General features: G+C 43.2%; 1 protein-coding gene across 1 annotated transcript in view; it reads left to right on the forward strand.

Moving 5' to 3' along the window:
• The window catches only part of LOC134461428 (titin-like), a 133415-nt gene that overhangs the window by 112797 nt on the left and 7526 nt on the right, over positions 1-13092 (forward strand). Inside the window, exons 39-44 of the mRNA XM_063214358.1 lie at positions 3537-3821; positions 4511-4795; positions 6345-6629; positions 7720-8007; positions 11217-11358; positions 12054-12196. Coding sequence (XP_063070428.1) covers positions 3537-3821; positions 4511-4795; positions 6345-6629; positions 7720-8007; positions 11217-11358; positions 12054-12196 — 1428 coding nt within the window. The remainder of the gene's footprint in view (positions 1-3536; positions 3822-4510; positions 4796-6344; positions 6630-7719; positions 8008-11216; positions 11359-12053; positions 12197-13092) is intronic.

Raw genomic sequence — 13092 nt, forward strand, 5'->3', positions numbered from 1 at the left:
ATATCTTCGCATTAGATTGGTGAAATAGCTGTGAATCTGACAGAATTGTTATTTCGTATATTTACCACACTAAAATCATATCAATATTGAAAAACACCAAGTCAACATATTTAAACATTCATTTTGTGCACCGAAAAACCAATTTAGTTTACATTTGGTCTTTATCCTGCTATAAATCTCTTTGGGTTGGTTGGACCCGAACACCACAAATGTCACTATTGATGATATTTTCTAATATTGGAGAAAAACAAATAAAATAAATTTGGGGGTTGTTGTACTCTCATATAAGCTGTGGTCATTTTGGTAATCAAAAACGATTTGCATAATGTAAGATGAAAGACCTGTAAAGTCAAAAAGATGAATAAATAAAGTAGTATTTCCATGGATATGAATACATACCAAGTTCGCTATGAGATGAAAAACAATATTTGATGAGAACTAGTGTTTTTAGGTATTTTATGGCTGAGTTTTGCTATCACGGGTCAAAAATGACCCGAACACCACAGGTGTATGCAGCTTTTGAGCACAACACAAGGGCTAACTCTGCAAGTAATGTTGCTGAGACTCCAACCTTTTCATGCCAAACCAAGTATTGTAGGCCTGTAAGTTGCCTTTTGGGGTGAATGAAATGTAACTACAAGCACGAGACGCTGTGCAATGTAAACAGCAGCCCAACAATTTGACTCTGAAGAAGACGCACACAGCGTCGAAACGTCAGTCATTATGTTTTCACCACAATAAAATACTAAAAAGTATCTGAGTGCTCCAGTCATCCCTGGCCTAGTCTTTCCGAAGTGGACCAGTTTACTCTACATAGCAGCCAAACAATATTTTGGTGAGCTGATGCTATGCTCAGCCGGCACTTCCAGTGAGGGCACAGTGCATAGTGCTCAATCATTTCCACGACACTATGCACTGAAAGCCTCAGTGCACTGTGAGCACTATGCACTAACCGTCAGTGCACTGACACAAGTGCGTGGAATGAGACATAGGGTGTGATGCAGCTGGTCAGGATGCTCTCGATGGCTTTCTCTGTAGAATGTTGTCATGATGGGGGGTGTAGCACTTGCCTTCTTCAGTTTGCACAAGAAGTAGTGATGCTGTGATCACTGATGTGCACTCCAAGGAATTGTGTGCTGCTCACTCTCTCCACAGCATCACCGTCAATGGTCAATGGTTGCAGTTGTTTTTGGCCCCTCTGAAAGTTGACAACAATCTCCTTGGTCTTGCTGACATTCAGCAGGAGGTTGTTGTCCTTGCACCATTTGGCCAGCAGGTCTACTTCTTTTCTGTAGTGAGTCTCATCGCCCTTAGTGATGAGGCCCACCAGCGTTGTATCGTCCGCAAACCTCACCAGATGGTTGGTGCTGTGGGTCGTTGTTCAGTCATGTGTCAGCAGCGTGAACATCAGGAGGCTAAGCACACAACCTTGCGGGGCCCCCATGCTCAGGGTCAGTATGCTTGAGGTGTTGTTCCCGACACATACTGCTTGCGGTCTCTGCAAGAGGAAGTCCAGCAGCCAGTTGTAGAGGGAGGTGCTGACTCCTAGCTTGTCCAGTTTGCTAATGAGTTGTGGTGTTATGGTATTAAATGCTGAACTGAAGTCAATGAACAGCATTCTCACATATGAGTCTTATTGTCCAAGTGGGTGAGGGCGGGATGGAGGGCAGAGCAGGTTGCACCCTCCGTGGATCGTTTGGCTTGGTATGCAAACTGGAAGGGGTCCAGGGTGAGGGGTAGGGTAGCTTTTATGTGTGACATGACCAGTCGATCGAAGCACTTCATAATGATGGGTGTCAGTGCTACAGGACGGTAATCGTTAAATTCGGATGGTGATTATTTCTTCGGCACGGGTATGATGATGGTGGCAGCTTTGAGAAGTGATGGGCTGATGAATTACTCCAGGGAGGTGTTGACGATATCTGTGAAAACATCTTTCAGCTCCTCTGCACAGCCTTTCAGTACTCTACCTGGTATGTTGTCCGGCCCTGCTGCTTTACAAGGGTTGATGTTGGCTAGTTTCCTTTTCATGCTGGCAGAGGACAGGCACAGGGGTTGGTCGTAGGTACCCAGGCTCTGCCTTAGTGGTGACGCAACGCCTTCGGCTCAGCTACACTCACTAAGGCCAGGACCTTGTGCAGGTAGAATCTGGATGCCGCTACAGCGGGAACTCCACCCACTTTGTCGGGAACCAATCAACTTTGAGCATTTCTAACCGTTCTGAGTAGAGGCCTGTTCAAAGCAGTGACGTTGCTTAAGCAGGGACGTTCTATTGGGGACTAAGAAATGTTTGGTTTAAACTTTGGCTCAGCCTGTTCTACCCTCGACCAAAGCAGTTCTGAAGTTCCGAGACAGCCCCCTCAGGCCACACCCTCACCTCCTTCAGAACTGACTTTGGCTTTGTATGCCTCTTTTTGTAGGGTGTAAACCAGGTCCAGGGGATTTTGTCCAGTTTGTTGGGAAGCTTGTTGGGAAATTTCTGTAGAACTGTTCTGAGGTTGTCGTGGTTGAAATCTCCAGCAGAAATTGTGAAGGCATCCAGTTGTGCATTTTGTTGTTCACTGACGGCCCGATACAGCTCATTTAGTGCCTTGCTCCGGTCACTTTTGTTGTTAGTGGGAGGTATATGCACCGCAACTAGCAGAATCGAGGGAGGGCTCTGTCAGAATGCTAGGGCTCTGTCCGCTCTGTCCATGTGAATGCACATAACATGTTAGTGCTAGTGTATGACTCTGTGGCTACTCTAATGACTACTGTTGAGTGTGTGAAGTGTAGCACCCGGAGAGATGGAGAGCAGTGTTAGCTTACCCCAAGCGAAGCGGCTAGCTCACGCACTGACTCATCATTGCTGGATACTCCAAGTATAGTGGCAGTTAATTTGGGGACAACTCGGAGGACTCCTAGGTGTCTCTTTTCCCAAGACCGCGTCCAGGTGCACAGATATATTATCCTTCAGGTTCCATCGCCCGCATGGTAGACCCCCAGCCATGCTCACACCCCGCAGCTTCCCTGTGTGACAATCCACCACTTCCTCTGATGCAACACTCCCCCCATTCTCCAGGTTGGATGAGGTGTGTCGGTGGAAATGTACTGCATCTTTCTAGTGCACTGACTTTTCCCTGACCTCGCCTATCATAACATGCATCACGTTCCTCCCCTCCTCCAGAGACTCCTTGCTATTCTAAAGTGTGTATAGCATGTGAGCTCTATTCTAAAGTGTGTGTCCTCTTCCTCCCTCTCCTCTAGAAACTCCCAGCTATTAGTGTGTTAGCCCTTTCCATATCCTATTCTAAACCGTTACCCCTTTCTCTCCCTCCCTCCTGCAGACTCCTTGCTTCATTAGTTACACTTACAGTTCATTAGTTTATTCATTAGTTATACAGACAGTTAGGTATTAACATGTTAACTCTTAACGTGTGTCCTCCCCTCCTCTCCCTCCTCCAGAGTCTCCTTGCTTCGTGAAGAAGTCATGTATCATGTGGCTACCCTATATGTATTAACATGTTAACTGTTGTGTGCTCCCCTCTGTCCTCCAGAGACTCCTTGCTTCGTGAAGAAGCTAGAGAATGTCCTGATCCCCATGAGCCATAAGCTGAGACTGGAGTGCCGCTTCACCGGAGCACCCAAGCTCTTCGTCACCTGGTACAAGGACGGCAAGCAGCTGTACGCCTCCTACCGGTACAACACCAAGGTTACAGACCATTCTTGCATCCTTGAGGGCCTGTACGAGTGCAACAAGGGCACGGCTGGAAGATACTCCTGTGAGATTAGCAACTGCTACGGAACAGCCCTCTGCCACGCCATGGTCGTCCCCATATCAGGTAGGCAAACCAATACAGAGGTTCTTATTAACCACTTTGCGCAGAGCCTCTGTTATAACCTAACTGTTACAAAAATTGTAATGACTTACAAAGTCTTAATCAGTTATCTACCCCTTGACACTACCCCTGTTCTTAATTACCTGTTACTAGAATGGCAATGACCAAGTCGTAATATATTACTAAACACCATGTGCACTGTCATAGTGGTGTAGTACTATGGTATTTAAGTTTTCAATGACCATTACAACGTCCCAGTGGTGGGATGGTGCCTGGTAAAGGGGCTACTTAGCTACTGTCATAGCAACATTTTAGTCATTTCAGCAAATACTGAACAGACTGAAACTCTGTGCCAAAGGGGATACTATTTACATTTGGTATTTAAGCCTTTTCACGCCATGGTTATCCCCATATCAATTAGGCAAATCCCCACTGAGATTCACAGCCAAATCTCATGCAAATCCATTTCATTCATTGTATTGCCGTGTGACCACCATGGCCTGAATTATGTGCTTAAGACAGTAATTACAACGACATTACAAGGACATAAGTGATTTCCTGAACAGTCTTATTCCCTCAATCTGTCTCATCATTGTTCAATACTAATTTATTTGATAAGTCTGTTTGTACACTACGCCTTTGACACTCAGATCCACGGGCATTAATCAACGAGTTCTTTTGTGTAATTCTAGAACCTGCACGCTTTGTCAAGAAGCTGGAGAACGCCCACTTCCTGGTGGGCGAACACCTGAGGCTGGAGTGCAGCTTCAAGGGTGCCCCCAAGGTGTCAGTGGCATGGTTCAAGGACGGCAAGACGCTGGAGGGCTCCAGCAAATACAAGATGAAGGTGGAGGGACACACCTGCGTGTTGGAAGGCCTGCAGGCCTTTGACAAGGACACACTTGGCAGGTACACCTGTGAAGTGACCAATTCCTACGGATCAGACATGTGCTCTGCACAGGTGACCATGAAGACAGGTGCGTAACCGACACGTTCAGAAATAACCATTTACTGCTTTCAATATCTGTACAGCAAAAGACAAATAGAGCTTGAAAGTCCCGCCCCTTAGTTCCGCATTTCACGGGATCTAAGATGACCATCTAACAACATATCTTCTGATCTCAAGCACGCTGGGCTACAAATATGCTGTTTAAGATGCTAGATAAAGATTATTCATGCAGAAGTATCAATGTTTTGTTCCGAGGCCGTCTGCATGAAAAATGTGAAGAAACATAACTTTTTAAAAATTTTGGGGGTTCGTACGAAAAATTTAACAAAAATATCAGAAACAACATATGTGGAGCTCGTGGCACAACTCGAAGAGGATCGAAATATCATTTTAATTCCGCCATTGGATTACATGCTACGATTTTCGGCTAAAAACGCTGTTAAGGTCCCATGAATTCGGGGGAAGTGACGTCACTTTCAAGCTCTATACAACAAATACTATTTGCCCTATCGCCTTTAACCTGGGCTTAATTTCCTGGGCTTAGTTCCCTGGGCTGATGGCCAATAGTATTCAATGTCATCACCAATGTCATCACCACCATGTTCCAAACTCAGTTTGGCTCAGGGGCCACATACAGTCAATTTGATCTCAAGTAGTCCGTACCAGTAACATAATCGCAAAATATCGCCATTCTTTTCTTCATGCCGGAATTGCATTGCTAGTCAATCATCTTGAGGTGGATGTCAGCAGGTAGCCAACATCAGTAGCATTGACTGGCAATGGCACTCAAAAGCCAAATTTGTTCTGCAACACCCTAGAAATGGGCTATAATCTCACCTGAGTCTGAGGCCGTATAAAACATTTGGCAGGCCGCATCCGGCCCCCATGCCTTATGTTTGACACCCCAGTTGTAGAACCTCTGAATGAATGACATTAGTACAAGAATAAGACCAGGCTAGTATTGTGAACTCTTTATCCACTGATCATCAACAGTATAAATGGAGTTAATAAATATTTCCCCTATCACCTACCAAGAGCCAGCTAGCAACATCTTGATGATATAGAGTGTAACATAACCCTACTAAAACCTTTGGCGCCACACACAGTAAGATGCAAATCATTGCCTCTATAATAATGTCTCTGTATCCAGTGCAAGCTAGCTTCCTCGTGGGACCATAGGGCTGACGCCACTCCACCCTGTAAAAATACATACAATTGTATTGCCTCAATAACATTACAGTATATTACACTTAGCAGATACTTTTATCCAAAGTGACTTCAGTTATTTACAGGGTATTGGTTATAGTCCCTAGAGCAATGTGGGGTAAAGGCACCTTGCTGAAGAGCACTTCAGGCATGGATGGAGGTGTAGGGAGTGGTAAGGGTGGGATTTGAACCAGCAACCTTTTGATATTAAGACCACCTCCCTAACCATTAGGCCACGGCAGCCCCAATAACAATGCCTCTGTTTCTACAGTTCCAGCTAGCTTGCTCATAAAAGCTGAAGGGCCAACCCTGATAAATGACGTTAATAATAGTGAAGCTAATGAATATGAATCTGTTTTCCATGTCTAAAGAGCCAGCTAGCTTCGTCACAAAGCTGAAGGACCAAAAAGTGCCCATGAGCAAGAAGATGAAGCTGGAGTGTACCTTCGCCGGAGCACAGAAGCTGACAGTCAACTGGTACAAGGACGGCAAGAAGCTGACGACACCCAACGGCTACAACCCGCAGGTGATCGGCAACCGCTGCGTCCTAGAATCGGTGAAGGAGTGCAGTAAGGACTGCACGGGCAAGTGGTCCTGCGAGGTGTCCAACACGTACGGGAGTGACATCTGCCACGCACATATCACAGCTGTACCAGGTGAGAGGTTGTATGCCCTAAAACCTATATTGTCCACAGTAAAAGGTGTCGCATACAGGAGCAACATCTGCATGCATCACAACAGTCCCAGGTCAGTTGCCCAACAGTCCTGTATGGTGTCCAACGCATACATGAGCGGCAGTGTGAGGTGGGGGAGGTCCTAGAGATGACTCAACCGGATGGAATTAGCGAAGGGGGCAGCAACATCACAAAACTCCGCCCCTGACAGCATATTACCACACTATTATGATAATAACACAGTTTTAGGGTTTTTCTTCTTTGAGGGAACACACATGATATTTGATAACTTTTGAAAGGTGTTGCATGCAAGGAATCAACTGCACATACCAAATGAAGATTAACCCATTGTGTCCTGGAGCGACATATACGCTGCATTAAGGTTCTTGAGATTTGAGCTGTTTTATTAAAAAATGTGGATATGTTCGGGCTGAATGAACACATTATTGTGCAAACTGAAGGTTCTAGCTTAAAAAATGCAACTTATTTCACGTTTTTATGTGCTTCAGAGACTGAGATATTTAGGTTTTAATAGGGAGAGGGCACCTTTTCCCCAAAAGGGCTTAGGCTAAAATGGATTAAGAAATATCCCTGCCATTGCACTGTTGTAGTATGAGTAGCATTAACTCTAATAATGTTACACTGACCAAAGAATAAACTTAACACCATTTTTAAGTTACCTGAATGTTACCTGTAGTTTTCAGAGTGAGGAGTCCGCACACTTAGAATCCTTTTTGTTGTGTTTTATTTTTAACATGGCAGGATAACGTTTCAACCTCAACAGTCTTCTTCAGATTCTCCAGAATCCAGAATCTGAAGAAGACTGTTGAGGTCGAAACATTATCCTGAAAAAATAAAACACAACAAAAAGGATTCTAGGACTCCTCACTCTGAAAACTAGAGTTGACCTTCGTCCTGTACCTTTCCCTGGGATGTGCACAATCCTCTCCTTCACCTGAATGTTACCTGAAATGGAATGTCTCAACTTCACATCTTCAATAGCTATATTTACACTGGTATTTGTACTATGTGTTTTTGACAATGTTTCCCTGTGTTTGGTGGGTGTCCCCAGAGCCGGCTCACTTCGTGATGAGGCTGCAGACCCTCGACATCCCCATGACGGACAAGCTGAGACTTGTCTGCACCTTCACCGGTGCCCCTGACAAGATGGCTGTCAACTGGTACAAAAACCACAAGCTTATCGTTGCCAACGAGACGTACAAGATGAAGGTGTCCAACAATGCCTGCATCCTGGAGGGCCTTCAACAGTGCACCAAGGACACGTCCGCAATGTACTCTTGCGAAGTTAAGAATGCATTCGGACACGATATCTGCCACGCACAGATCACAGTGGTGAAAGGTAGGTTTGTTTTAGACATGAATAGAATAGAATAGAATAGAATAGAATAGAATAGAATAGAATAGAATTATTAGAATAGAAAGCGTATATTCTCATTAAGCCATGTACAATGAGATTTAAAGGCTCCTTTCAAGGTGTACACAGCACAATGTATTAAAGCATAAATAATGTTCTCATAAAACGGAGAAAACTACTATGCTGCGGAAGACACACATTCACACTCCTATGCAGACAGACAGGTAGACAACAGACGACACAGGCTTGAGTTCAACTGGTGAGCAGCATAGCATACTGAGTAGAGAAGGTACACTGTAAACCCCAACATGTTCCACGAACTCTACACTTTTGTGGAAACTTATTCCTGTTAAAGTTTTAGTTTCGTGACCAAATGTTTTACGTAAATACTACATACATGCATGCATATGCAGGACACAGAATCTTTAAGAAGATGATCAAAAACTCTGAAATGACTGAAAAGATTGAAAACTTTAATTCCATAATTAGATTTTTAGTTTTTAGCAGCCCAAGTCAAGTATGTACTCCAAACTCTAAAATGCACAGAAACAATGGTTTACACAAAAGATTTGAGTTGAAAACTAAAACGTTTGTGTAAGTCTTACATAAAATCAGACATGTTATGTGAAAACAAATGTTATGAGAAAAAATAAAATCTTTAATGTTTTAGTAGCTGCTACTCAAAGATCTAACATGGTCCATTGACATGAATATTTCGAGAATGGTGCAAAAATCAATGCAATTTGTACTTAGCAGACAGTTAAAAATTTTAAGTAAACAAGCACAGCATTGTTTAGCTATATTGGCTCTAAGTTTTTTATTTCAAAATTAAAAGTTTTATGTTTTCCCATTTTAGAGCCAAAAAAAAATCTTGGTTGGTTTATTGATTGGTTGGTTTATACTAATGCACTAGGCTACCACCCCTCTGTTTAAACCAAATATAACATGAGCTTTAATTCCACAAACGTGAACAATGCTTTATATCAAGTTTTTTTTTTTTTTTTGTTCCATGTGGTTGACAAACAAAAACAGTAGACAATAACACAACAATCATACAATACACAACAATCTGTTCTAAAATTTAGACCCAGTCTATACAGTCAACAGTCAATGTATTACAAAGAATCAACCTCAACACATTAGGCAATTTAATAATTTATTTGTTGTCCATTTCTGAATCTTTTATTAGGAGTTGGTGGCTGAAGGAGATCCATATAGCCTAACTTACAATAACATTTCTCCCAAAATAGTGTCAGACTTCACAACACAGTCAGTTGTTTATCCTTTAGGGTGTTGAGTAGAGCTGATGGACCATAGCGTTCTGGTGGTCCCATATCGGCTGCCTGTGGAGCATAAATAGGCCTAATACGTTTAAGGCTTTCATGAGGACTTGTTGGATTAGGCCCCTACAGCATGATTGCTACACTGGTTTATACAGAAGTTCAATGTGCAATATGTCATCATGAAAATGCAACACATCACTTGTAAATACACTGCAGATGTATGATACAAGAAAAAGATTTGTATGAAAGGCCTACACAGTGCTAGCTTAACTAGCAGTAGCTAACATTCTAAGCTAAGTTGCTAACAAAACATACACACAGTGTAGCATCAAGAGCACCTAATGTCACACACAGCAACATAGTAAACTACTACACATACACACCAAAACACTTTTATGGGTCTTTCTTACCTTGAAGTGAGGTTGGTAGACACATTTTTCCATGCCAAGTTGTCAGTTGTGGTTTGATGGTCACATGGTGTTGAGTAAATCTATCCCCCATTGACAGATTCACCATTTTTAGAGAAGTTTGTATTTTATGTTAGTCCTACATTTTAATAAAATAGGGTTTCTATGGTTCTGACATGAATGGGTTCTTCTTTACACAAAGCAGAAGCTGGTAAACAAAAAAAACAACTAAAACAACCAAAAAAGCGAGTGACCGAGCCTTAGGATTCGAACTCTCAACCTCAAGATAAGGACATGCCAATATGGCTACATGCTGAGGACTATCCCCTACACCACTCAACTGCAGGTTTTGTGTTTGTAGAAAGTTAGCCCTGTTTGTTAGAAAGTATTGGACTTGTATTGGGCTACTCATAATTAACAGTCAAATGTGTTTCACACATACTTCCCACTTCAAATTCGGCCTACTGACATCATACCAAAACAATATGTTAGAATGTGTTTTTTTTTTTTTTACTAACATCCCGTGCTGGGAATTGAACTCGAAACCATCATGTTTCGGGGCCAACTGCTTAACTGTTAGTCCATGACTGCCCAAGCACAACATGCTGATATCCATAGTCTCATATGTCAGATATAGTTCCAATTGACATGATTTAAAGAATTTGTTACTTACAATACATATCTACTTGAGTGTTTTTTTATTGGTAATACAGGATTCAAACCTGCAATCCTCTGATCTTGTGGCCATTGCCCTATCCAGAACACAGCAGCTCAAACATTGTCTTGCTTTACCTAAGCATTTTTCTTTTGTAATTTCACTCACAATTAAATGTGAAAAAATATTGCTAATTAAAGCTGGAGTCATGGGTCTGGTGGCCATCTGAACATTTTCATACCATGTTCCAGGAAGTATGGAAGTAGGTAAGGTTATCTCCATGTTGGGGATTGAACTTGCAACCTTTGAGGTTGAAGACCAGCTGTTTAACCACTACTCCATGGTCGCCTCAGCTGTTGTCAAGACATCTAACCACTCATATGCCAGATAGAGTTCCAATTTACAAACTCAAAGACATTGTGTTAGGATGTCAGTTGTACTTAAAAACACAATGCCAACCAGAGGTAATTTATTGGTACCTGAAAACCTGTTGAAAACACCTAAAATGTGTATGTCATCTGGACATTTTTGCAATATTGAGTACTACAGCGTAAACTTTTCTAGTTCATAGTACTGTTGGGGAATACAGTGTAGTATAAGTACATGAGTCGAACAAGTAGAATTACAAGTACAAGTACAACAATCCAAGTGATTTCAAGAAATGGTCAGCATACTGAGTCCAAAGACTTTCAGTGAGTCTACATACAGTGCTGTATATTTACTGATCACCTATACTTATGCATGTCAAATAGATTTTCAGGAGAAGGTTTTTTTAAGATTAAAAAAGTTTTAAAGTGTACATTTGTGAAGTGTACATTGGGTTGTGCATCTGTACTATGTCTGTATCAGAACCTGCTCGCTTTGCGAAGAAAATGAAGGACGTCGCCATAGCGATGAGTGACAAGCTGAGGCTGGAGTGCACTTTCAAGGGCGTCCCTAAGATGTTTGTCACCTGGTACAAGGACGGCAAGCAGCTCTATGCCTCCTACAGGTACAACACCAAGATCTTTAATATACAGCAGTAGCCAACATAAGGCAGTAGCCAAGATAAAGCAGACTATGCATCACCAACCTAACAACCAGGGATCAATTCGGGTCTCCTGAATGGGTGTGACAGTCTGTATTTTTAACTGCATTAATTCTAAACCGCCAATAGTCTCCTAAAAGGGGTATGGCTGCCCTTAGGCCAGGGACGTCAAACTGAAATTCACAGTGGGCCAAAATCAAAATCCGGGGAGAAGTTGCAGGCCAAACTCATTATGTATTATGTCAAAATGGACTTAAGTTGTACACTCAATACTAAAGGGCAAGTTTCAAAAACACTCAACACTCACATGGTAATTCAAATATGGTTACACATATTCTGACGTAAACAAGTGGGAGATTTTACACTGGCCTGGCACCACTGGTATTCCTATGACACACCACATTTTGTCATATTACTATACTGTATGTGTATGTGGACCAACTGTAATGCACGTTTGAAAATGATCTGGCGAGCCAAATTAAAGGACCCCGCGGGCCCGATTTGGCCCCCGGGACCAAGTTTGACATCCCTGCCTTACACCATATTCATTCCGGAAGAAGCTCCTTATGAACCGTTTCTTGCTTGTCAATCCTGTCTGCTGGCACTACACCAAGATGGTCAGTGTGTGGGCGTCTTATAATGTCTTCTGCCTCCTACAGGTACAACACTAAGGTGATTGGGAACAAGTGTATCCTGGAGGCCCTCCACCCCTGCAGCGCCACCACTGCTGGCATCTACTCCTGTGAAGTCAGCAACTCCTACGGTGTCGCCCTCTGTCACGCTCAGGTCACCACAGTACCAGGTCAGTGTCAGAGTAGTATACATACTACAATGGTTCGCGACCTGGCCCTTGTTCTGTTGTCTGCCTTAAACAACCAATGTTTATGGTCACAACCTGGCTCAAGGGCCATGACACAGAAAGGGGACAGACAAGAGGGTAACCGTTTACATAATAATAATTTTAATAATAATAATTGTATTTGTATAGCACTGTATCATACAAGGGATGCAACTCAAAGTGCTTAACAAATCAGAAAAAACGCAATTGTTAGAGATGGATTTAAAAGGAGAGGAAGAGATAGCAGGAAGGCAGAGGAAGAAGAGATAGAAAGAGATTGTAGAGTCATAAGGTCAACGTAGGTTAGGACCAAGATTCTTAGATGTGTAAGGTTCATAGTGGCTGGGTCTAGCATAAGTCATAGATAGTCACACTGAAATTGGGCGCTCAGATGCGGCCCCTGGTGGCATCAGGGGTGAGGAAAAACTCCCTTTCGCTTGATTCATAGTTTGTAGGGGGAAAAAAAGCTCAATGAGGTCTGAGAAAAAAAAAACCCTATAGCCAGGAAGAAACCTCAGGCAGAGACCAGCGGCCACCTAGGGGAGCCCCCTGCCAGGGCTGGTTGTGAGTAGTAAAGGCGCTGCGACAACTGGGACACTGTGATGCCTTGGCAGCTAGGAGTTGGCAAGGATGAACAGGTGGGTCTTCAGCTGCTTCTTGAAGGAGTCAACGGAGCTGGCTGATCGGATCTCGATGGGGGGGGGGCGTTCCATCTCTTGGGCGCATAGCAAACGAACACGGTGTCGCCAATCTTCTTTTGCGGGGGGTGGGGGGGGTGTCCTTAGCAGCTTGGCATCAGTGGACCTGAGAGCTCGAGCAGGGGCATAGAAAGAGAGCATGTCAGAGATATAACTAGGGGC

The sequence above is a fragment of the Engraulis encrasicolus genome, chromosome 13 (assembly GCF_034702125.1).
Source record: "Engraulis encrasicolus isolate BLACKSEA-1 chromosome 13, IST_EnEncr_1.0, whole genome shotgun sequence".
Classification (NCBI taxonomy): domain Eukaryota; kingdom Metazoa; phylum Chordata; class Actinopteri; order Clupeiformes; family Engraulidae; genus Engraulis; species Engraulis encrasicolus.